At 33.6% G+C, this 23501-nt stretch overlaps 5 protein-coding genes across 8 annotated transcripts in view; 3 read left to right on the forward strand and 2 right to left on the reverse strand.

Moving 5' to 3' along the window:
* The window catches only part of LOC124438452, a 31483-nt gene extending 16438 nt beyond the window's left edge, over positions 1 to 15045 (forward strand). For 2 of the 3 annotated variants that reach the window (XM_046988606.1, XM_046988607.1), the window contains 12 exons: positions 938 to 973; positions 4279 to 5169; positions 5366 to 5404; positions 6196 to 6303; positions 6636 to 7321; positions 7449 to 8064; positions 9436 to 9525; positions 9757 to 9843; positions 10051 to 10104; positions 11051 to 11104; positions 13139 to 13845; positions 14228 to 15045. In XM_046988606.1, coding sequence (XP_046844562.1) covers positions 4368 to 5169; positions 5366 to 5404; positions 6196 to 6303; positions 6636 to 7321; positions 7449 to 8064; positions 9436 to 9525; positions 9757 to 9843; positions 10051 to 10104; positions 11051 to 11104; positions 13139 to 13845; positions 14228 to 14815 — 3831 coding nt within the window. In that variant the 5' untranslated portion in view covers positions 938 to 973; positions 4279 to 4367 and the 3' untranslated portion in view covers positions 14816 to 15045. Of the gene's footprint in view, positions 1 to 937; positions 974 to 3928; positions 4018 to 4278; positions 5170 to 5365; positions 5405 to 6195; positions 6304 to 6635; positions 7322 to 7448; positions 8065 to 9435; positions 9526 to 9756; positions 9844 to 10050; positions 10105 to 11050; positions 11105 to 13138; positions 13846 to 14227 lie in introns of those variants that run through there. The other variant, XM_046988608.1, reaches the window with a different exon arrangement.
* The window catches only part of LOC124438461, a 120403-nt gene that overhangs the window by 37157 nt on the left and 59745 nt on the right, over positions 1 to 23501 (forward strand). The window lies entirely within an intron of this gene.
* LOC124438454 overlaps positions 1 to 23501 on the forward strand; it is a 73929-nt gene that overhangs the window by 34552 nt on the left and 15876 nt on the right. The window lies entirely within an intron of this gene.
* On the reverse strand, positions 18872 to 20637 carry LOC124438474. The gene is made up of 3 exons (XM_046988635.1): positions 20307 to 20637; positions 20087 to 20217; positions 18872 to 19866 (listed from the first exon to the last, which is right to left on the reverse strand). The coding sequence occupies exons 2-3, from the start codon at positions 20169 to 20171 to the stop codon at positions 19334 to 19336; spliced, it is 618 nt and encodes a 205-aa protein (XP_046844591.1). The 5' UTR covers positions 20172 to 20217; positions 20307 to 20637; the 3' UTR covers positions 18872 to 19333.
* Positions 21189 to 22896, reverse strand: LOC124438460. The gene has a single exon (XM_046988621.1). The coding sequence runs from the start codon at positions 22858 to 22860 to the stop codon at positions 21538 to 21540; it is 1323 nt and encodes a 440-aa protein (XP_046844577.1). The 5' UTR covers positions 22861 to 22896; the 3' UTR covers positions 21189 to 21537.

Consider the following 23501-nt stretch of genomic DNA (forward strand, 5'->3'; position numbering starts at 1 on the left):
GTAAACTTGCATATATACAGAATCTTGACAGGTTTATATTAAAGATTCTTAAGCTTTGTTAACGTATATATTTACTCTTGTTCGTGACAATTTTATGAACTACGTGACGGAAATAGAAACGCAAGCAAATTGTATAATGAAAAGTATAGTTCTCGAGTAAAGTTGTCTTGGATTTATCTTAATCAATCTTTTGGTTTATCATTTATATATAAATCATTTTTATTGGTACTTTAAATATTGTCATTTATAAACGTTTTCATGAATAGATTTTTTAAAAAAACAATTGCTTACTTGTCTTCGATTATCTGATCGTATACTGCAAAGTAATCTAGAAATATATAATAAATCTCACAATTGAAGCAAACATTCAAGGATATTGATCAACGATGTCATATACTTTAATGCTTGAAAAGTTAAAGTAATCAAACACACTGGTTTGTTAACGATGCACCATACTGAGCAAACACAAAAGGGAAAAGAAGAATGATAAGAGTATTAAAATGAGTTATTTTCTCCCAGTCGGATTTATATGCAACATGAATACGACAGAGATTGCAGCACATTTAGCTTTTTACAGGTTTTACACTCTCTAGAAGTAATTTGATTTAATCTTTTCCTCTTATATCTGTGTTCTAACTGTTTATTAAAAGTCATTATTTTCCTATTAAAGTAAAAACAAATGCTCTTACTGCTGTGATAGTGATGACATTAAAATTCATAGTTATCGTTAAATGACCTTGACGTTATTACTAAAAATGTCGGTAAAGTTTGTGTTCTTGTTACAGAATTAAATGGAAATTTTGGTATGTAAAGTTGGAAAAAGAGTTATATGTTTGCAACGGGTTTTTTATTATTTTTTAATTAATGCACTGTGAATCCGTCAACCTTCATTTGTAATCGTAATTAAAATATCTTATTGTTTATATTTTTAATGTAGAAGAGAGTCAAGAGAAAGTAAGTCCACTTCCTGAAGGTTGGTATATTATGGAGCATACTTAAAGTGCTTATATTACGAATTTTAGCCCCCCTTTTTTATGAGCTTAATTAAAAATTTGGATTATTTGAGGAACTATGACATGTCGCTGGACTTAAACAGATAAATATAAGTTCTTTAATTTTGCCTCCAAAGTCGGGTACTATTTGCGAATTTTTTACGACGCCATATTGATACTTGTGACGTAGATAGTTGAACACGTCTGTTTCCGTCAATATAATATTATATTATAGGAGGTGATTTTGTTGTCGTTTTTCTTGTCTTAAAAACAAATAATGACAGTATTTTCAATAAAATATTAAAAAACAAGTTTTCCGGAAAGTATGGCCTCAAATCAGTGCTCAGATAATTCGAATTCGATGTCTGAATGCGTATCTGATTCGAGCTCGGAATCCGTGGGTTATGTCGAGCATTTAAACGACTTCGCATATGACGATGAACCGCTCGCAGGAGATGGTGATGAAGTGCATACTCTAGATGATCCCGATGGAATTCTCCCTGCGACATTAGAACAACGAAGTGATGGCGTAATTCCACTCGGTGAATGGTAAGTTGTTGTTTTGTCCTGTTTGTAATATACATAAAGTTACTTTATAAACCACAATGCTCCCACGTTTCAGGTGTAATTGTCAATGCTGTCATACCGATTTGTTAGAAGTCGCATTAGAGTACAGATGCTGTAAGGAAATAGGACCATTTTTTCAGAAAATGACAGTCGATGGCAGCATTGGAGAAGCAATGCAAGAAGGTGCGTTGATGCACATGATAAGTGGGCATACTATTTGCTGAGAGATTCATGTGCTTGAACATCAGCATGGCCTGAATTATACTGATACCAGACATCAATATACCAAAACTAGTCATAACGTTTCCAGCTGGATATCTTCCCAAAACCATAGTTTGGCTTCTCCGCATGAATTTTTTTCAACACATTTACCACAATTTTGCTCTACAATGGCCATCGAACCAATGTCTTTAATGTTTACTTTTGGATTTTCAGCCTTGCAGTTAAAGCAAAATTTTTCAAATAACTCAACCAATGAGATGTAAAATACCATGAACATAGATTGTTCATGCGAGCTTGCTCCTACATCAATTCTGTAACACGATTAAGACAATTCATTATTATGAAATTAAACAGAGATCTAATTCTTTATAAGATAAAATACCTGAGTGTATTACTTGTGGTATCTTCATCCAAATCTTCACTCTGACTAGACTCTTCGAAAGAGGAGTAGTCCATGTATGATTCTCTTTCGAAAAGCTCTTCAGCACTCCCCTGCATTCCATCATCTATATTAATGCTGATCACCACGGATGTATTACGATTTTCCCTGATTTCGCTTCGATATTCATTTTGCAACTTCTGGGCCTTTTTCTTCAAAGATGCGTTTGTCTTTTCATACCAGCTTAAAGTCTTTTGTAAAGTTGTAAGTTTTTTCTTAAGACGAAGGCACGATTTACATGGAGACTGGGATTCACAAATATCTTCACCAACTGCATGTAGTTTTTCTTTAAATGGCGAATCGTTTGCCTTCCCAGTGCATACTTCAACATGCTCAGCTCCATCACTAGTAGATGGTACTTCCTCATTGAGAGAACATGTTTCCTTCAGCGATGGCTTATGGAGAGTATGTCGAATAATCTACAAAACGTATATCGAATTTACATATGACAAAAGAAAAATTAACATAAACAAGCGTAAACTTACTTGTCTTCGCTTTCGATCGGTTATTTCGTCCTGTAATGGTTCTGGAATCCCAGCCACGTCAATGGTTGGGATAGCATTTTTCTTCAACCTTCTTTTGAGCTTGACTTGCACGCTCAAATTAAGGTCAAAACAAGAATCTTCAAAATGCGCAGAACACAGACACGAGGTAGAGGAAGCCTCAAAACCCGGTCTATGTTTACGCCCAAAATTTACCCATTTTCTATGTTTTTGCGGCTCTGTTTCTTTTTTAGGAAACAGATGCATCGACATTTCTTCAGTTTTTGAATCATTGGCGCAACTAATTTGATTAGGTCCGCCAGCAACACAGCGTTTTCCTACGCGTTTCTTATTAAGATTACTAGTAGAATACGCCATGTTGATATATGTGTTCAACTTTCTACGTCACAAGTCATTAGCATACCGATCAAAAAGTTCGCAAAAAAAATGCTGAAAATCGTGACTTTGAACGTCTGTAAAATCACTTTCACCAATCCAATTTCAATTATAATTACAGATTTAAAATCACTGAAACAAGGTCTTTTTGGCTAATAAAAAAGGGGGGGGGGGCCTACAATTCGTAATATAAACACTTTAAATAGATAAAGTTGTTTGGTGTTGCTATTTTATTCACCTTGTTGAATCTAGAATTAAAATATTCTTGGACTTGTGAGACATGCAGAAACTAAAATATCAATGTTTAGGTTATTTTAAGCTTGCTGTCCGAATATTTTATACATATGGTAAGCCCAAATGTGTTATCGAATAATGTTTACTTTATGAAAAATCTACAATAAAACGGGGTTGTTTAAATAAGTCCACTTTTAAAAGTGTTTATTTAAAAAAATTTTTTTTCACTTTTTATGGTTACATGTGGTAACAAATGAATTGGTTACATACTAACCTATTTTGAGAAAATGAGAGAACATTAAACCTACATTCAACCTCGTGAAGTATGGGTTTTTCTAATGTGGTGACGCTTCATATTATCATCGACTACTTGCCTAAAACTGTGAATATAACCCCCCCCCCCACACACACACACACACACACCTCGTATGCTTTTTTACACTTAATTTGAACTACATTGACTCTTAATTCATGTAGTTCCCTAGACAAATCACGTTTTTTCAGGGAAGGGTTTTTGTGTCAGTGCAGCAAATGTGTTAGTCCGTTGGTTAATGATAACTATTTTCTCTCATAAAATTCGTTCATTTTAATTTTCTTTTTATTTTGACGTTTTTAAAAAGTGATAACCATGCAGACTGAAACAATTGGATGGTATTGGAGGACTTCTTTGCGCTTTTAATTACAAGTAAATCAGCCATATTTCTGAATCATAAAGCAGGGTGAAAGTAAACGTTTATAAGAATTTTTCAAGATTAATTATTTGCGACAAGTAAAAACACTTATATACAAATAGTTAAAAAGGATGCTTGTTTAAAAAATGAAAGTGCTAAGTAAGACATTGACCCCCTCCCTCTATTTCAGTTGTGTAAGCCGATGGTTTTGAGCTTTAACACATATAATGTGCATCTTTCTCATCCTTGTCATAATCAATTTTTACATATTACAGACACTGTTATGACAAATTAATGAGGAATTACGTTGAAGAAAAGAAAAATTCAACGACTGTCTAGCATGATTTGGGCATAACACTACGATATGCCTAGTAAGCGGTCTCGCGGTAAGTTGACCCTGTTTTGCTGTAAAGATGAAAATTATTACGCGTTGACTTGTTGCCACGTTGGTTATGCACCTCATATGAGATTTAATGATGACCTTCTTGCGATTCAAGAAGAAATTAGTAAAAACAAAGAAAGCATTCAGCGTTTACTAAATGAAAATAAATATACTTTCTCGGATGATGACGACAGCGTGGTTGGTCATTTTTTTGACTTCTCTTATAATCCTGAAATTGATATCATGTCCATCTCTGTTGGCAATAAAGAGGATTTTCAGAAGCTTGTTGGTGATGAATTGGAAGATGTTGATTCAAACTTTGATGACGTATTTAGACAAATTCACAAAAGGCTAAGCCAAGAGGAATCTGTGAAAGTTTGCACAGCCACTGGTACTGAGGGCTACTTGTGTGACCTTATGTATTCAGTTTTTGTAAAAAAACATGTGATTTTCCGTGATGTTATCATGATAAAAAGTGATGAGTCATTTCTTAAGGATGGTGACGCTGGTGTTCTTGTTTACTTTTTGGATGAAAAAAACAATTGGCAACCGTTTGCGTATGGAATTGCAGAATTAACTAAAAATCACGGAGAGACCAGAGAGACATATTATATCTGCTTGAGATTAAACATTGCCTTAAAAGCACTCGGCCTTCAGGGTGGTCAGTTTTTTAAACCGAGGAAAAATGGTGACACTCTATCCGTTAGTGATAAACACATCGACGACGGCACTGCATTGAACAACACCAACCGTGACGACAATGGTCGCACTGCCTCTTATAAAGGTAAAAAGTTGTGTTATTTTATTTTTCTTTAATTTTTCTTTAATATTTTATTGGTCGAAACGTTTTTAATATGACAACGGTAATGACAATTGATAATACAATATGAAAACGTCATACAAGTATAAAAAATATACATATAGCAATGGACTTTTTGACTACCAATTTCTCATGCTTTTGTGTCTTTGTAATGTTTTAGAGAAAGCTGACGCGAAAACATATCAGGAACATGAACAAGGTGAGCATAGTGGAAATAATCATATTATTGTTTGAGTTGAATATTTTTAGTATAATATGAACTACACTTTTCGCTATTGTATATGTTTAAACAGACGCAATATAAAAATGCTCTGCAGCTTTTGGTTATTAGATGAAAACAACAATGCTCTCAATACTTTCTTTTTCTGTTACGACCAAAGACATTTGATAATTATTTTCGATCGTCATAATTTGCTTATTTTAAAAACTATAGCAACATAGTAAAAACAGGTAAAAAATCTATAGTTTGCTACAGATATTCATCCGATTTTTCGAGTCCGGTGACTTTCCAAATATGACAAGAACACGTAATATGGCGTCAGTGTCGGTCAGACACATTTTATGTATACGCACCTTTAAAAACTACGTCATGTGCTTTACCAAATATATAAACAAACATTGATTTTTAAGTACCAAGTTTGAAAAAATACAAAACAATTGTGCGTCAAAAGCTAACAAATATATAATAGACTAAAAATTGCGATGTTCATAAAAAATGATGAGCATCTGACAACTTCGGTGTCATTTGCGACTTCTCCAGGGGGTAGAGTGTGGTTACAAGTATCTCTGAGTGTTTCGATGAAAAATAGAATAAAAAAGTTGTAAATTTGAGTCGCAACTGTAATACGTTTCTTATAATTCACAGCAAATTAACGTTAACAGGATTAGAATAGTTCAATTTTAATTTTTTGCGATTTTTTTGCAGTCTGGTTGCAATGGTTACTGTTATGTTACTTATGTTAATAGTATTTATTGTTCTTTTTACTACAGAGACATACATTTATTCAAGCCAACTTGAAATTGTTGAGAAAAGCGAAAACAAAATACTCAATCTGAAGTTTAAAGCCCAGATACACATTAATGAATATCACAATTTTGGTAAGACACTATTTAAAATATAAAGCTAATTGTTTGCAATAAAAATGTTAGATATCGAATCCCCATTCCAATTGATTATCTAAAGTTAAAAGGTAGGTCACATTTTCGCAGTTTATATTCAAGCAATTTTAAATATTTTTTCATGATTATGTAGCAAACGTACTTTGAAACCACGATTTGTGCTTGCACTTGAAAGTAACAGAGCCAGAGGCAGACTGAAATTTTAGACTGATGACAACTTTTACACCACATTAATATTAGAATTATTGAAATTTCTATTGACTATTTGACTATTTTTTATACTTTGCTAAATGGCATGCAAATATTTTAAGTTGGGTTGTCGCAAAAATGGAATTGCGTTGACAAATCAGTGATGCATCGCGAAAAGTTTGAAATGATGCGAAAACATTGGCTTGAACATCCAGGTGATATTAGAGTTAAAGGCGATGTACGTGTGATTTTCATGAAAAAGTTCTTGATTGGCGAAGGAAGTGGTGGAACCGTTTATCTTGGCTTGGGAAAGGATGGTTATGGAAAAGCTGTAAAACGAATCCTTAATGATAGCTGTATCCATCTAGCTCTACGAGAAAAGAATATTTTGAATGAGCCAAACGCAAAGGAGTCGAAGCATGTTGTAAAGTATTGGAACTTCGTAGAAGAGGAAGGAGAACATTTTGTCTATTTGATATTAGACTTGTGCGAACAAACTTTGACAAGTTTTGTTAAGTCTAGTAGTTTAGATAAACTTCACGAAGCCCTTCCCGAAATCCTTAGACAAATGTTAAATGGATTATCTGATCTTCATAGTGGCCCAAGTTCTATTCTTCATCGGGATTTAAAGCCTTCTAATGTTCTTCAAGACGTGGAAGGCAAATTTATGATAGCTGACTTTGGTATTAGTCGAATTTTGAAGAGTGGCTCTAACACACATAAAAGCGATCCTAATAGGGGAACTCAGTATTGGATTGCACCTGAATCCTATATTGATGGTCGTTACAAGAAAGAGTCTGATATAATGGTAGATATGTTCTCTAAAAAATATATAGCTATTGTTCAGTTCTGCATATAACTAATAAACTCAATTTTTTAGCATTTCAGTATCTACAGTTGATGTTGTGACTATTTATGTTTTTTTTTAATATTAGAGTGCAGGAATGGTGGCTTATTATGTTGCAACAAAAGGGGAACATGCATTTGGAACTGAAGAGAATATATTGAAAAACTTGTTAGATGGAAACCCTATTGGCTTGAAGAAAATTGATGATGTTCAACTTGAAGATCTTCTTTCATGGATGCTACAGCATAAGCCTGAACTCAGGCCATCAGCCAATGAGGCGTTAAAACATCCTTATCTACAATCCAATGAAGAAAAGTTTGACATGCTGTGTGATGTTGGAAACCAACCGGAGATAAAGCAACCAATATGTCAAAATTCAGATGTTCGTAGGCAGTTGGATTGTCCCACAACATGGATGAAACGTATCGATGATGAAATTTTGAAAGATTTCAAAACATATGAAGTAAACAACAAAGAAAGAGCTGCAACCTACGAGTCTTCATGGGCAAGTTGTTTGAGATTCATACGTAACGTTGGTCAGCACTGGCATGATAAACCTCAACCACGTCTATCGCAATATATCAAGGAAGGAAACTATAAAGAGTATTTCATGCAACGTTTTCCCGAACTTCCTCTACTGGTGCACAAAATTATTAGATCGACTGACTGGAAAACAAGACCTGATCTCAAAAAACATTTTACGAGTAAGTAAAGCATTCGAAATTATTTTTAGTGTATACGAATTACGTAGCTATATATAAAGATCAATTTACGATTTACAATGTCGAAACTTTGATAGTAATTTTCACTCTACTTGTTTGCCTAAATTATAAAATATATTTGTATTTGATATCACTTGATTTTAAGCAATTACCCCTGCAAATATTTCTAGATACCATACATGTTTGAAAATAAAGTAGATGATGGAAAGAAACGTAAATTAAATACCTGCATAATTATTTATTCTTATACTCTGCTGCTGCGTTTCCACAACGTACCTATGTTATATAGCTCCATGATCATTTATATAGTTGTAAGATTTTACTTTGCTTTGTCATTAGAAAACATCGATTGCATTAGCTAAATGTTTGTTTCACGATCTATGCGCAATATATAATGATGTTCTGTCATATTTTTATTGTCTTATTTGAACAGTACAATAACATATTTTCACAGTGCAATAAGAGATAAGCTGCACTGTCATCAACTAATCACAGACGAGAAATATCTCAATGCTGTGTTTTAAAATTATCATTCTTTAATGAATATAATTGATTTTTCTAGCTTTTCGTGGCCGCAATTCGTATGTATTATTTTTTAAATTGCGTTTACAGGGTGTATTTGGGAATCAATTACTGCTGAATCTTGCAAATTTCAAACGTCGGCTTATTTCAAATATGTGCAGTTTTTAGACACCCTGTACAGCATGTATCAAAAAATTGCAAATACCATAATTTGTTTGCACGAGATTATAACGTTAAAAATTCAATGGCTGTGCAACTAATTACGATTCGGGGATTTAAAAGTTGAAGTAATTTTAATTCACTTTGTGTGCTTATTTTCATAGAAATTTATGTATACATTTATTATACTACCTGAATGCCAACTTAGAAAATTCTTGCAGACATTTTCGAATATCTGAAAGTAGTCTTATAGGTTATTATCATTCTATCATCATGTCCATTATAATTGACATGACATGTTATCATTATGTCTATTATCATTTGCAAACGTCTCAAATCCTTTTTGGTATTTTTTTCAGATTTTCAATTGAAAAAATCTAAAACTTGCATTACCAATCCGATTATCATTTGTTGTTATTGGTGACTAAATTTCTTTGATTTTAGGCTTGAGTAAAGCTATAAATAATGTGCATTAAATGAGGAAAGTAAATGTATTCGAAGGCAGAACCAAATACCTATAGTTAACACAATTTTTTCAAGATCCTTCTCGATTTTGTAAAAAGATGGTCAGATTTTTCCTAGTGGGACCATCTTACACAACAGTCACAACAAAATCAGTACGATCATATTTACATATGTTTATTTAAATGTTTCATATTTACATTGCTTCAGCTTCTGAAGAAAGGAAATCTTTGCTATATCTACAAAATGATAATGACAGTGATGCTGATATTGGTATAACGTCCTCTACATCAGGACCTAGTAAGTAATGGAATTTTTTATGCAAATATTTACACAAACGTAATCTTTATTGCCTTTTGAAATGTTAAGTACAAACAAGAATGCAATGTAACCATTGAGATTCGTTTATATCTTCCTTATTCGCATACTTTTGTTAACGGTCAAAAAAGTGAAGAGTGAACTAGCTCAGCAAGTATTCCTTTTATCTTGCTATTATGTATTAACCGTGTAATGTAATTCATTAATATTCAGGTTTTTACGAAAAGATATCTTCGCCATCTCCCATGATTGACGACGACTATGACGACATTGACAAAACTCCTTCTTCAGCAGTACTTGGTAAGAAATCGTATTTTGTTAGCAAACATTTGCATAAAAATCTTTACATTCCCTTTAAAAGTCAAACACAAACAATTAAGAGTCGTTTATGTCATGCCTATCATTAATACGTTTGTAAAGGGTCAGATAAGAGAGTTTTAGAATTTGTCATCATGCTGTAATGTTATTTAATTGCATTGCAAGAAATTAATTTGATTTATCTATTAGATGATAATAACAGTGAAGTCATCATTGGTGTTTTGCCTTCTACATCAAAACCTGGTAAGCAAAAGAATTTTTTTACCAAACATTTGCTGCCCAAACATTTCCATGTTTTTCAACGCTAAACACAAACAATAATTTATAACCTGATAAATTAATTTTGAAAGGTATCGTTATATGTAGGCAACTAAAATCTTTTAATTCAAAAATATTGCAAATGTTGTGGATCATAATCATGTGAAAATTTTAAACTTTGTAAACATAGAAATTTGATCAATATGTATAGAAAGTGAAAACTGGCTATGATGCTAAAAGTGAATGTAAAAACCATCATGATCAACGTGTCAGTTACATGTATACGTTACACGTACACAAATGAACTTAAATAAAATATTGTTTAAAACATATTATTTCATTATTGATAGCCAATAAAAGCCAATAATTATGTTTACGAATACATAGTTTCATGGAGCGTTTATGTGGTAGCTAGATGCCCTGATGTTGGATCTAAGTTATTCGTTTCCTTTAACTTTTTTTGTGACAAATACCTGTTTCAAGAAATATTTATGATGTGTTATGAAAAAGTAAATTATTAGTTTTGCGGAAAAACTTGCAATAAAACCCACGTTGTCATTTTTCCAGCCAAAAGATTAGAAACGACAAAGTAAGGTAGTTCAACTCACTAGTTCAACTCCCTCTTTGCAAACACGCGGTATTAGCATAACCATGCATGTAATATTTGCAAGACTGAATAACATACAATAAATGGTTACGTAAATGCAAATTCTAAATAAATTATGGCTCGCTGAAAGGTTTGAGGGGGAGTGCTCTACGTCATGGGACCAACTTTATTGTGTCTTTATTGGATCAAATATCCCAAAGTTTTAGTCAGACCGACATTTTTCGTCTTTTATTCGTTTATGGACCGACTTTTTATTCATATTTTACAAAAACTGGGTAGTGTAACATGTGATATACACGTTTATTTTCTTTATCATGTGTTTAGATGCAGATGATAATTTGGATGAACACTTTTCGATGAACACAAGCTTTTCAGAAGGTAACCTTAAAAACATTTGGTTCTTTAATTCTCCAAACTCTTTTCACCTCGACAGATGCTTTCATCTTTGATTTTTCAATCTCAATGTTTTCGCATTTAAAGGGAATTGTACTGCATATTTACATAAGATCGTTACACTAGAATATTTGCATAAGTTCGTTAAAAGTATGCAAAGCCGATGTGGGCAGCAAAAAATTAAAATGCATGCCAAAAAATGTTCTTTATGAAAATTCTCTTTGCGCTTAGATATTGGATTGAGTCGTTTAAAAAATAACAAGCGTTGTTTTCAAAATGTCAGCGTTTTGACAGATGGCTATTTTTAACTACTTCCGTTATAATGGTGCAGAATAATAAATTATAAAAGGTTTACTCATTCCTATACTATCACCATTTTACGACGGTGAGATACTCAACTGTGAATCGAATGCAAAACATAAATATAAACTTTGTGCTAGGGATTAGTGATGGTTGTCTTAATGCAGAAAAGAGTGTGGAAGAAGGATACCTTTGTGAATGTTTGTTTATATATCCGTGTTTATAAACCTGCAACATTCTTAATAAATCAAAGCGTTCTCAACTTTCACTGTGTTGCAACTAAAATAAATTTTGGCTATTGCACTTGCACATGACGATAATAAAATTGTTGTTTTCAAAATTGATTGTACAAACTATATGCTTGTCTACAATAACCTTAAAAGTATAATGATAGCTATATATAAAAATACTTTCGTTTGTTTCCACATATTACATCATTACTCATGTGACGACCAATATCTTGACCAATGGATATTTTCCTCGTAATAAATACAGAAACAAACATGTTTTTCTTGAAGGGAAAAACCAGTCAAAAATGCTTTTTATAATGGAAAGTTGTAATTTGTGGTTCTGTAATTTTTATATTCTCTTATATTTATAGTCGGTGTGGTATTATGTTGCGACCAAATCTTAAAAGAAGCCCATACATTAACATTGTTCATAGTTCATGATAAAGAGCCCATTAAATTGTTTTGTTGTGTTATAAATAAAACAAAAAAGGCTCTAGTTGCTAGTCAATACAACTATATAATATTTTAGTATTATTTTATTATTTATTTTCATAATGCAGAAGAGGGGAAACAACGTTTGGAAGGTTGATATAACGAATTATTTTCAGTTTCTTAAAGGATTATGACTAATTTTTTTTTTGCTCTCAATAGCTTGAGTTAGAAAATGCTGTGTAAATTTATTCAATTCTCAGAATTTTTAATGACTATTAATTAAGAATGAAAAATTCTTTTCATTGCATGCATAAAAATGTCCGTGTCTGAACGTAAAGTGCAGCATGTCGTAAGCAACTATTTTAACTATTTCTTATTGTTCCCAGTTAAAATAAAATCAGTTATTGAAGCGATCATTGCTTTGTAAACACTTGTAGAGATCATTGAGTAAATTCAATTTACTTTAAGAGAATCGTCGGTCATTACTTTTTAACATTCAGATACTAAATTTCATATTTTATGTTAATGTGAAAACGATGAGCGTTTTATCCATTGCATAATTGCTCAATCTAGTATAGCAGATCTAGCGTTTGTCAAAATGAATTATAGATGCTCAATTTAAAATTCAAAATATATTCAAACCAAAACTATTGAATTTGAATTTCAAAAAAATTAAACTTTATCAATGGACTTGCCTCTATGTATTTGGAAATGGAAAGATATCCAAGCATGAGCTGCAGCAATTTATTTTGACGTACCCTAGATCCGCCACTGGCTTTATTGAGTTAAAGGTTGGTATAGTCATGCAATGAACTAATCGTGGAACGTCGATTATTGCGCGTGAATTGTATGATGACCAACTCATTTCTACCGGAGTAAATGTTATTTCCATATCAAAATAAAAACATCCGTGTTTTCTCATCCAGAGAAAAACACAGCAATGTTATATGTTATGTGATATTGCCAAAACAAATAAAAATGTGAATTGATGAATTTATTGCATGAATTTATCAGTCCTTTAATCTCTCCTGATTTGTACTTCTCCTTTAAATTCAAGAATTGTTGCGTCAACCATGGAAATGTTTTGATAAATCAATAATACATCAGGAAAAGTTTAAAGAGATGGAGGAATATGGACGCAAACATCCAGAAAAAGTTACACTGCTCAGTGGATTGCGTGTAATTTTCATGAAGGAGTTTTTGCTTGGCAAGGGAAGTGATGGAACCCGTGTTTACCTTGCCCTGGGAAACAATGGTTATGGAAAAGCAGTAAAGCGAATACCCAAAGATAGCGGCAAAGACTTTGCAAATCGAGAAAAAGAAATTTTTAATGAGTTGAATGCAAAGCGTTCAAATTATGTTGTGAATTTTTGCCATTTAGAAGAGAACCTTGACGAAGAGTATTTGTATATGATATTAGATTTGTGTGAAGAATCGTTAGAGAAATATGTGAAATCTTCTTCTCTGCAAGATCTTCAAAAAGTCGTTCCTACAATTCTTATGCAGATTTTAAAAGGCTTAGTTGATCTTCACAGTGGTCCGTGTCCAATTCTTCATAGGGATTTAAGACCATCAAATGTTCTTCGAGATGTACAAGGAATTTTTTTAATCGCTGACTTTGGAATAAGTCATATGTTATCTGATGAAACTTCGACACATCAAAGCATACAGAGAGGAGCTAAAAATTGGATAGCTCCAGAGTCATATAACGCATCAGATGATACAATTAATAAAGTTCGTTACAAGAAAGAGTCTGACATTATGGTAAGTTCTTGAAGTAGAACTAAAGGTCCAACTACAGCTCAATGTTTTATTTGCATTTATTTAAATATTGCTATTTTGTAGTGATAATCATTTTACCTCAATTTTCTTCTGTACCTCGATTGTATCGTCATATAGTGTCAACCTATAAATTTAAATAAAAATAAATTAATTTTTGTTAATCGTGTTACAGTTACAATTGTATGTTCCTTATTTAGATTGCTTTTAATACATATATATAACTACAATTCTATTTGGAGAACATTTTTTAGATTTTTTTAAGCTGCACATTTATTGTTGAGTTCTGCAAATCGCAAATAAATTTAATCTTTAAGGTTTTAGTATCCACCACTGACTGTTTATGACAATTTTTTATTGAAAATAGAACGCAGGAATGGTGGCTTACTATGTTGCAACAAAGGGAAAACATCCTTTTGGAGAAGAACGGCATAGACTGGACAACATTTTGAATGGAAACCCTGTTGGCTTAGACGAAATCAAGGATGCCACATTCAAAGACCTTTTATCGTGGATGCTACAGTTAAAACCTGAAGACAGGCCATCTGCCGATAAGGCGTTAAAACACCCTTATCTGCTATCAGACGAAGAGAAATTTAACATGCTGTGCGATATGGGGAACCAACTGGAGGTCAAACATTCACAAAGTCAAAATTCTTCAGACGCTCATAAGCAGTTGCATGGTTCCACAGAATGGATGAAGCGTATCGATGATGAAGTCGTCAAAGATTTGATCAACTTTGAAGTAAACGACAGTTTAAGAACTCTAAAGTACGAGTCCACATGGGCAGATTGCTTAAGATTTATACGAAACGTTGATGAACATTGGCAAAATAAGCCTCGTCCGCATCGATCACAATATGTGAAGCAAGGGAATTATAAAAAGTATTTCTTGCAACGTTTTCCTGAACTTCCTCTTCTGGTGCACAAAGTCAATAGGTCACAGGAAAACTAAACCTGAATTTCCTAGTAAGCAACAGCTATCAAAATAATTTGTCATTTTTTTCATGATTGCAAGGTATCAATTGTGTTAAACCTAGATGCTCGATGGCAATAAATTAACTTTTCAATTTTAATATGAAACATTTTAATGTTGCTGTGTATGACTATGTACACTGACTGAACTTGTTTTCTCAACTTATGGTTTAAATTTAAATGTTTATGAAAAAAAGGTATTAAACATAATGTTTTCCGTCTCTTTCATTTGATAAGAACCGTGAGGTTGAAGGTTGATCCTTAGCTCAGCCACAGTATACTGAATATAAAGTGGAGTCACTCTATTGAAATTTTTTGTGTCGCGCATATCTTATTACTCATGTGATTACCATAGTGACAGCCAGTTAATTGCAATTTCTGACCAATAGGAATGATGAAATGGTCAACGGCAACCAATAAGCTAATTAAATATACAGCAGCCAGTTGCATAGCCATGGAGCACTTTCAACCCTGTGCTGAATTGAGCTCCGTTAAGTGAGTTGAAACTTCAGCTCAGTCTTAATACAAATCATTTGTTATATCAAACACGCGATTATAAGCCAAATTTTCAACCTTGTGCTGAGTTCAAGCCTGGTGCTGAAATTTAAACCCAGTGTTAACTAATCGGGTTGAATTTGCGGCTCCAATTAGGGGTTGATTGCAGAAGCCCGGGTAGCCGTGATTCAGCTAAGCGTTAAATGATTTTGGGAAAAGGAAACAATTCAATACTTGTCATCAGATAAATCTTCCCGAGAAACTTCACGATATTCTGATTTAATAACTACGCAAAACATTTAAAATTAAAACAATCAATTTGGCATAATTTGAGAATTACAACAGGAATGAATTGCGGCATTTGACAAACAGTTCTAATTTTTAACCTTGAAGTTTTGGCCCTATGAATCCCTCAAAATCATTTCACGCCTCACTGAATCCCTGTTAACTGGGATCATGTAAAAAGCCCCTTAACGTTCTAACATCGCCATGTGTCGAACTCAGCACTGGAACAAAAATTACCACCTTGTAATCGTTTTTAACGTACGGCTGAGTTTTTCAACCATATCTAGTCAATTGATGTAGGCTAGAAATGATGATTATGTTTTATATTTCTGGTGTCTATTGGATTAGATTCCTGTTAATTTCTAATTACTTTTTGATTAATTGCCAAAGGCTAAACTTTGTTTTGGAGGACCCCAAACAGATTTTTAGAGTTTTTGTATTTATGTAACACGGCGATTTGTAATTTTCAGGGTGCCAATTTAGAACCCTTTAGGGAAATGAAATATGGAGCTTTTGGCTGCGTACTTCTATTAAAAATGGACGCCATATTGAAAAACAAACAATGCTCTTTGTTTGAAATGTTACGCCACAGGGTACAGCAACAATAGAATATATATTTTGTGGTAAACGATCAGTATTTGGGCATAAACATCAAGAAATAGTTATTTTTTTCAATACGGTTTATGCTTAAGTCACAAAATATTTTTACAAACCTTACATGAAGTAGTTCAATCATTAGTAAAACAATCATGTTTATTGCAAAAACTACGGAAAAGGGTTTTTCAACAATTATTTCTACATTATTAAAAAAAATAATTTAATGTGGACATTTTTTACTGTTATTTAAAAATTGGAAGTCCCTTTGGAACTTTTGAAGATGGATGATTGTTTTTTTTGAATGTGAGGACACAAGCAAAGTGTTAATAAAGGCAGGTAAAAAAAGAGTGAAAAAAATCATTGATTCGAGCAAAACTAGAGGAGATTCCATTCATGAGTGGTTAGAAAAAGAGCTTGAAGGGAATCCTGAAATTCCAATACAGTGTCGCAAGTCACGTGTTTCATCGTATACTTCACTGACCTATATAAAGCGTCATTTAAAGCGTCAAAGCGTGAGTCAAGAAAAAACTGATGCTACAACTTGCTCATTTGTTGCAAAATGTACACGACAGTCAAATTCAAGGGCAACGTTTTCTTTCCAGGAAGACTTAGTTTCCATTTTTGTAGTTGTTTTTCTCAAATGGTATAGTCGCACCTTGCTGTAACATTTAGATATGGTCTTAATAAGTAAATATGATTTTCGTGAACAGTAGTATTCAACATGTGTGCATCGAGATCCTTGAATGTGGTCCTCAAATCTATACCATTTATTACAGACACAGCAGTACCATCAGGAATTCCTTTCCCTTGCAGTAAATTTCCATCTGTAGCTGCCAACATTCTCTGAAAGCACCTCTCTGTTTCATTGCATATTACTATAACACTTGCCGTTGGCTTAAACAAATTACCCCTGTATTTTAAAGTTAGGAAAGCAGACTCATTTTTATGGTTTCTTGAACCGACTGCTTCATGACAAACAGGGCAGTTTATTTTCTTTTGCACCATCTGGGCAATATAGCCAGCCATGTACAATATTACTGCCTTTTTACATTCAGTAAATTTCATTTTCCTCTTCTAAGAGCTAAGCAAATTCCAGAAGATTGTAGTTAGTATAAATGTAATATTAATGCCTTAAATATTTTTCCAAAAAGATTAAAATTATTCTTAAGATATAAATGTAGTTAGGGATGGTTGAATATAAATTGCAGTTGACATTAGAATCCTTTTCAGCAATAGTTTGATCATCAGTCTCGAGTTTTGTAGTAATAAGAAAGACAAGAGCTTTATTCCACTTGTAAAGTGTCACTTTAACAATCGAACAGTTGACCAATTTACAGCTCTAGACAATAAACTGTTGCTGAGAAGCAGTATTCATGGCTGTAAAGGAATTAGCACAAGACAATGTGAAACTGATATACTGGATACAATTGGATACACTTATAATTATAAACCGTGGACACAGTCATATGTTGCTGTTAATAATTTAAATCTCCCTAAGGGACAAACCAAAACCAAGATGATTATAAAGATTAAACAATGCACCCAGCTTTTGCACTCTTAAAGGGCCTGCAAATTCATACCTGGCTGGCTACATTACCTTGATGTTTCAAAAGAAGTTTACTAAAGTGTCCTAATGTGTGTAGAACGCATTTGTTAGATTTTAATGTCAATGAAAATCATACTTCTTTAAATAATTTAGCGCAAAGTGCGACTACACCATTTGAGAAAAACAACTACAGAAATGGAAACTAAAGATAAAGTGCGAAAGAAACTAAATAGACTTGTCTTGTTTAAGCATCAGTAGTACTTTGCTCCTGAAAAAATAAAGTTACAGCAAAAATAAAATGTCAACAATCTCTCAACATAAAGAAAGAATGATAAAAAAAGTAACTCACCTCATTTCTAAAGAACTGAAACGTATACTAGATCATAACTGCCTCAGAAATTGCAAAGCGAGCAGTGAACTATCTTGCATTGGCAACAATAGGACAAAATACATTCTCGCATGTGCAACTTTTAAATCAACACTAAGGTCGATATTTTACAGCTATATGAATCATTTTGATGTCGAATCAATTCGCATAACCTGTTTTATCCATGACTAATACTTGAGGTAAGTAAGGAGTCGCGAAATGTCTTAAATATTCGAAAACCCATGTTTGTAAACGTTACCGCCATACATTTCTATTAAATGAAGACATAGAGTCCTTAAGTGGTGACGTCACGTTTCCATGGTGCTAAAAATCTCAGTTCCAAACAAGCGCCCATTCGATTCAAAATGGGGACATTATCCATCGCTTCGCTTTTTTCTTTCTTCTCAGAAGAAAAGAAATCTATAAAAAAGGGGGAAAACCACTTAAGTCAGATCACATTGAAGCATTTACTTACCAGCAGAGTGTTTTACGAGGAGAAGTACACGCAAGAATGAAACAAAAGGTTTATAAAGTGACGGTGAATGCCAAATGTCAAGATTAAGTTTTACACTGTTTTTGTTGCCCAAATGAACACGAGGGCGTGATTTTCTCTCGTAGTGAAATAAAAAAAGGTTTTTTAATGAACGATTTGTTTTAAAAAATAATGATACTCGTCGGTTTTCAGTCCTCAAATTGACCTACCACTACTAGTTTGGTGTGAGGGAGTTGTGGTAACAGGCTATACATATATTTGCATTTTTATTAATAAACACAAGGATAACATGGTATTTAAAAGACATGGAAATATGGTACATCATTTAATGTTGTTTTCCTGGGGGAAAGGAAAATTCCCATATAAAAGTGATGGGATGTGTGGGCAGTACTTGCTTTTATTTTTATCCCCAAAAAGACATCCATTGTAAAACATATGTCAAAACTTCTTTTAACTTCTGTTCTCCTAAACATGATAAAAGAATTCTCGCAGTGATCTAATTTGACACCCTATGTACACCCAGGCTGTACCAGATGATAAATATTGTAATCCCTAGGAGGTAAAATCATCCCTTTACTGTTATATTAGAATGCTCTCCCCTTCCCCCTCTAGCTGTATTTTCTTCTAAGTAAGCCTCAGTCTACAAATTATTTTATTTCTATTTGAACAACAATAATTATTAAAAAACTGTCCAATGTAGTCTTCAAGCATAAAACTACTCAAAAACCATATCTTCGCATCCCTCTTTGATGAGAGGAAATTGCAAATTTACAAGTGTTGCACAGAATTGAAACAAAATGTCAGCATAGCAGTGCAAATACAAAGGAATGACACCTAAAATTTTGAAGTCTTTCAGCCTAGCATTGGCTCTTTCGACATGAATCTGTGCTTTAGCTATGGCTTTTGTTTTCTTGACCTCACTCTCTGTGAAAGTTCCATTATTCAGAAAAGGTGGAATATTGACACAGACACCATGTGGTACAACATCCTGGATAAGGAAACCCTTGTCCGCCAGAATCATATCTCCAGCTGTCAAGTGATTAAGGAGTCCAGACTGTTGCACAATGGCCTTGTCTGAAATAGAACCTGGATACAGCCGACTGACATTAGTAATGACTCCATTTGGTGCAACACCAACTATTACTTCAAAGGAATTCATTCCTCTGTATGATAGAAAGGTTGCATTTTGCTGACTCATCAATCCCAGTGCAGCAAGCTCAATATCTGTGCAGACAGGATTCAAATTGCCTGAAAGAGGAGGGTGCAGAGATCTTGTTTTTTCCCTGGATGGAATCGACGTCATTAGGTCAAACAAAATTTCATGCAAAACATGAGTGAATGTTATAACAATGTTAGAAATTGTAGCCACACTACAATGAAACAATTGGGTTAGGTGAAGCTGTGTGTAGTTCTGTCGTACTTTCATTAAAGTGATAAAAATTTGATCCTCAAAATTGATGGATTATACCTTCCAAAGCACTAAGATTTAAGGTTTTGGCTACGGAAAATACAAAGCGACCGTTAAAAAGACAACTAGCTGAAGCTTCTATCATTCAGTATTCGATGATTCTCCCTCATGTCCTGATGTCAACTCTTCACCTGAATGGAGTCCGTAAATCTCACTTAAAATCATGTAATTCATCAAATTTTCACCGAATAAGGAATTCTTTTTGAATATCAGTTCATACCTTATGAGTCGAACCATCTCTTGTACTCGTCGTTCAGCATTGTAGCGCTTGGAAAAGCAAAGAACTTGCAAGTGTTGCCCTCCGACGAATGGCCACATGTAGGAGCAAAACAGTAAACCATTTTGCCCGTTTGACCCGCGTCCTTTACACTTCTTAAACAAAAGTTGATCCCTTGGATTACCTTTTAACCATTCCTGTTTTTTTTTATTGTCTTTTGTGGGATTACACTGGATAATTAAAGCTTTAGACATTCAAAACAAAGGAAGCGTGTCCAAAGCGCTCGCATAAGATATTTTGTTTAGAACTGCATTTTTTAGCTCCATGGTAACGTGACGTCACACTTAAGGACTCTATGACATTCATACATTTCTATTGTAATTTGTATCTCGCCGTGGTACCCGGAAGTGGATTTTGCATATATAATTAGGCTTCACTTTTGCTTCCTGTAGAAGCTATATCCAGTCTATTATCAGATCAGTGGTTTACCTGCAATATGGACTAGACAAAGAAAAAGAGGCTCTGTATCTTTATAAGAGACTGCGTACAAAGAAGCATGAAAAAGTTAAAATAGAAGAACCTGGGTTGCTTGTTGACCCCAAAAATTTATGGATGGGAGTGAGTTTGGATGGAATATCCCAATGTGAATGTTGTGGCTCAAGGACACTTGAAATTAAGTGCCCTCTAACATGCAAGAATATGGATCCCAAATCTGCATTTTTCTCAACAGCTATTGGTGGGAAAACTAATGATAGTGGGAAGAAAGTGTTGAAAAGGAACCATTTACATTACTTTCAAGTCCAAATGGGTATGGCTATAAGTAAAATCGACAAATGTGATTTTATTGTATATACAGAAAAAGGAATTGATATTGTAGAAATACCATTTGATGCTGACTTCTGGAGTGATGTATTTAAAACTGTGTTTCTTTTCTATAAGAATTATATTATTAGTAGTCTTTTATTGAAATATGTACAATGATAAAATTTTATATTTACAAATAACAGTTTTTCAAAATAAAAATATTAAGTATAATTTATTTTAGATTATGTAAGGATTACATTATACCACGCTTTCCTAAATTACATAAAGCGGCACACATAAACAAAATGTTGTCCAAAACTGGTTTTAATGTTAATGGAATAACTCCTGACAAAATCTGAAATTGCTTTAGTTTCAATATATTCCTTTCGACATGAGATCTTAATGATGCCACACGCCGAGTATGAGTTGTTCAACGAGAGGAAAGTATTGGTCCACGACAATAGGCAGGAGAAATAAGGTGAACTTTCTTAACCACAAGTAGATCTCTAACAAGGAATCCCTTATCAGCCATGACACCATCACCTTTTTCTAGCAAGTTTATGAGACCAGAGTTGGTGACAATTTCCTTGTCAGATATTGAACCAGTCCAAAGGGGTGGGATGAAGGAAAAAATACCAGTAGGGGTAATGCCAACTAATAGTTTAGCAGTGTTCCAATGCTTATAGCTGCTCCATGAGATTTTCTGGCTCCCAGGTATCTTAGGTTTTTGTATAAAAAATTCTGTGCAATCAATAATTATCCTTAAGTTTTTAAATTTCTGAAATCGCTTAGGTAGTTTCTCTTTGATTTCAGACTTACTTGGCCAAGGCACAAGGAATGAAAGCTCGTTAGGCAGGAATTTAACCCAAGTTGTATAAATCCGGGAAACATGACTAGCTGAAACAGAAAATGTATCAGCCAAAAACATGACATCAAATCCTTTTTGTGTCCTGACAAGAGTAAGAATGAATTCTTCCCAATGTGTCAATACTCTTGAGACATGCCCTCTTTTAATAGACTGGGCAGTGGCTGTATCAGTAGAACCTCTCCAATACCTTAGACTCTTTGCTTTCTCTTTAATCAAACTGAAAACTAAGTTCAACTTTTCTAGTGACAATCCAGTGTAGCGGTAGCAATTCTTCTGGCAAATAGCTTGTTCAATAAATAAATTTCTTTTCAACGTTTTAACATTGCCCTGGCAAAAACAGTCAATGAGGTCATGTTTATCACTTTCAAAGCTGTAGCTATCATCATAATCATAACGTGTAACATCCAAGTCTGTTGTACAATTTATATGTGGACTGTCTTCGTGCACAGACTCTGGCTCAGTACACTGCTCAGGAGCAGTGATTTCAGCAGCAAAAAAAGCCTTATCCTGATGCTCAAAGCTTTTCTCAGTACTGCCTTCACACAGAATTTTTCGTCTCTTTCTTTTCGGAATATTTGATTTGCTTCTATCTTTCGGCGGTAGTCGTTTACTGGTTTCTTTTGATTGGTATCCTTTTAGATACAAAGTTGGATTGGGACAGCCCTCGGAACGATAACCAGCAAGAAAATGATTAGAACAAACCTTCGTATTCGTAGTGACTTTGAAGTTTTTCCTGTTGATCAGCTTTTGCCAAGCACTCTTGTCTTTCGCGTTTTTCGGAGAAAAAAAGCGAAGAATACCAACGTGATCGGAAACGATATATTTTTCAGGATATCTTCTATCGTTATCACAGCCATAAACAGCACAGTGATCCCCTTTTCCCATTATAATTTGAATATAAACTTTTTACTAAAAGATATTTTTATAAAGATACACAATGTTTGCCCCCTGGCGATCCCAGAATGCATTGCAAAAACCGCGCAAATTTAAGGGAGACTGGCAACCGGCAAATACTCCATTCCCGTCACTGGCTAAGTTACATCATTTGGCAGGAACACGTTTTACAACGAAGACTAATTTATATAGTAAGTTTTATCAATAAATATCGACTTAAGGAGAATTATAGGATATACAAAATACTCTAGTTTAACTTTAGAGACATAGTAAAGATATGAAATGCTCATGGTTTAGAATAAGTCTTTCTTATTTCCTCCGCCACGTGTTTATTCGTTTTTTAATTTGATATGATAAAACAGACGATACATGAACAATTTTATTCAATAGAACTCAATGTATATGGCCCGTCGATGTAAAATTTGTTTATGTAGCTCATAAAAATCGTAAAGTCACGTGTAAGCCCCTGTCAAACATGAATAGCCAGGCGTTGTGTATAGTATGATGTCGTTGTATATACAAACAAGAAAAGCACAATTATTTCTCGATTGATATAAATTATTTGAATGAATCCAAACAATTCATTTCATTTAAAACTGTAAAACTACATGTGTTGTGTCTCAAACATGATG

Source organism: Xenia sp. Carnegie-2017, unplaced genomic scaffold (genome assembly GCF_021976095.1).
Source record: "Xenia sp. Carnegie-2017 unplaced genomic scaffold, XeniaSp_v1 HiC_scaffold_19, whole genome shotgun sequence".
Taxonomy (NCBI): Eukaryota; Metazoa; Cnidaria; class Anthozoa; order Malacalcyonacea; family Xeniidae; genus Xenia; species Xenia sp. Carnegie-2017.

What these genes read in the sequence shown, in the direction of transcription:
- LOC124438460 (XM_046988621.1), bottom strand. Translation starts at nt 22,860, where the DNA reads ATGGGAAAAGGGGATCACTGTGCTGTTTATGGCTGTGATAACGATAGA.
- LOC124438474 (XM_046988635.1), bottom strand. Translation starts at nt 20,171, where the DNA reads ATGATAGAAGCTTCAGCTAGTTGTCTTTTTAACGGTCGCTTTGTATTT. An exon ending in AAATCTTAGTGCTTTGGAAG is followed by an intron (nt 19,867 to 20,086) that starts GTATAATCCATC and finishes CTCCTCTTTCAG; the next exon opens with GCAATTTGAATCCTGTCTGC.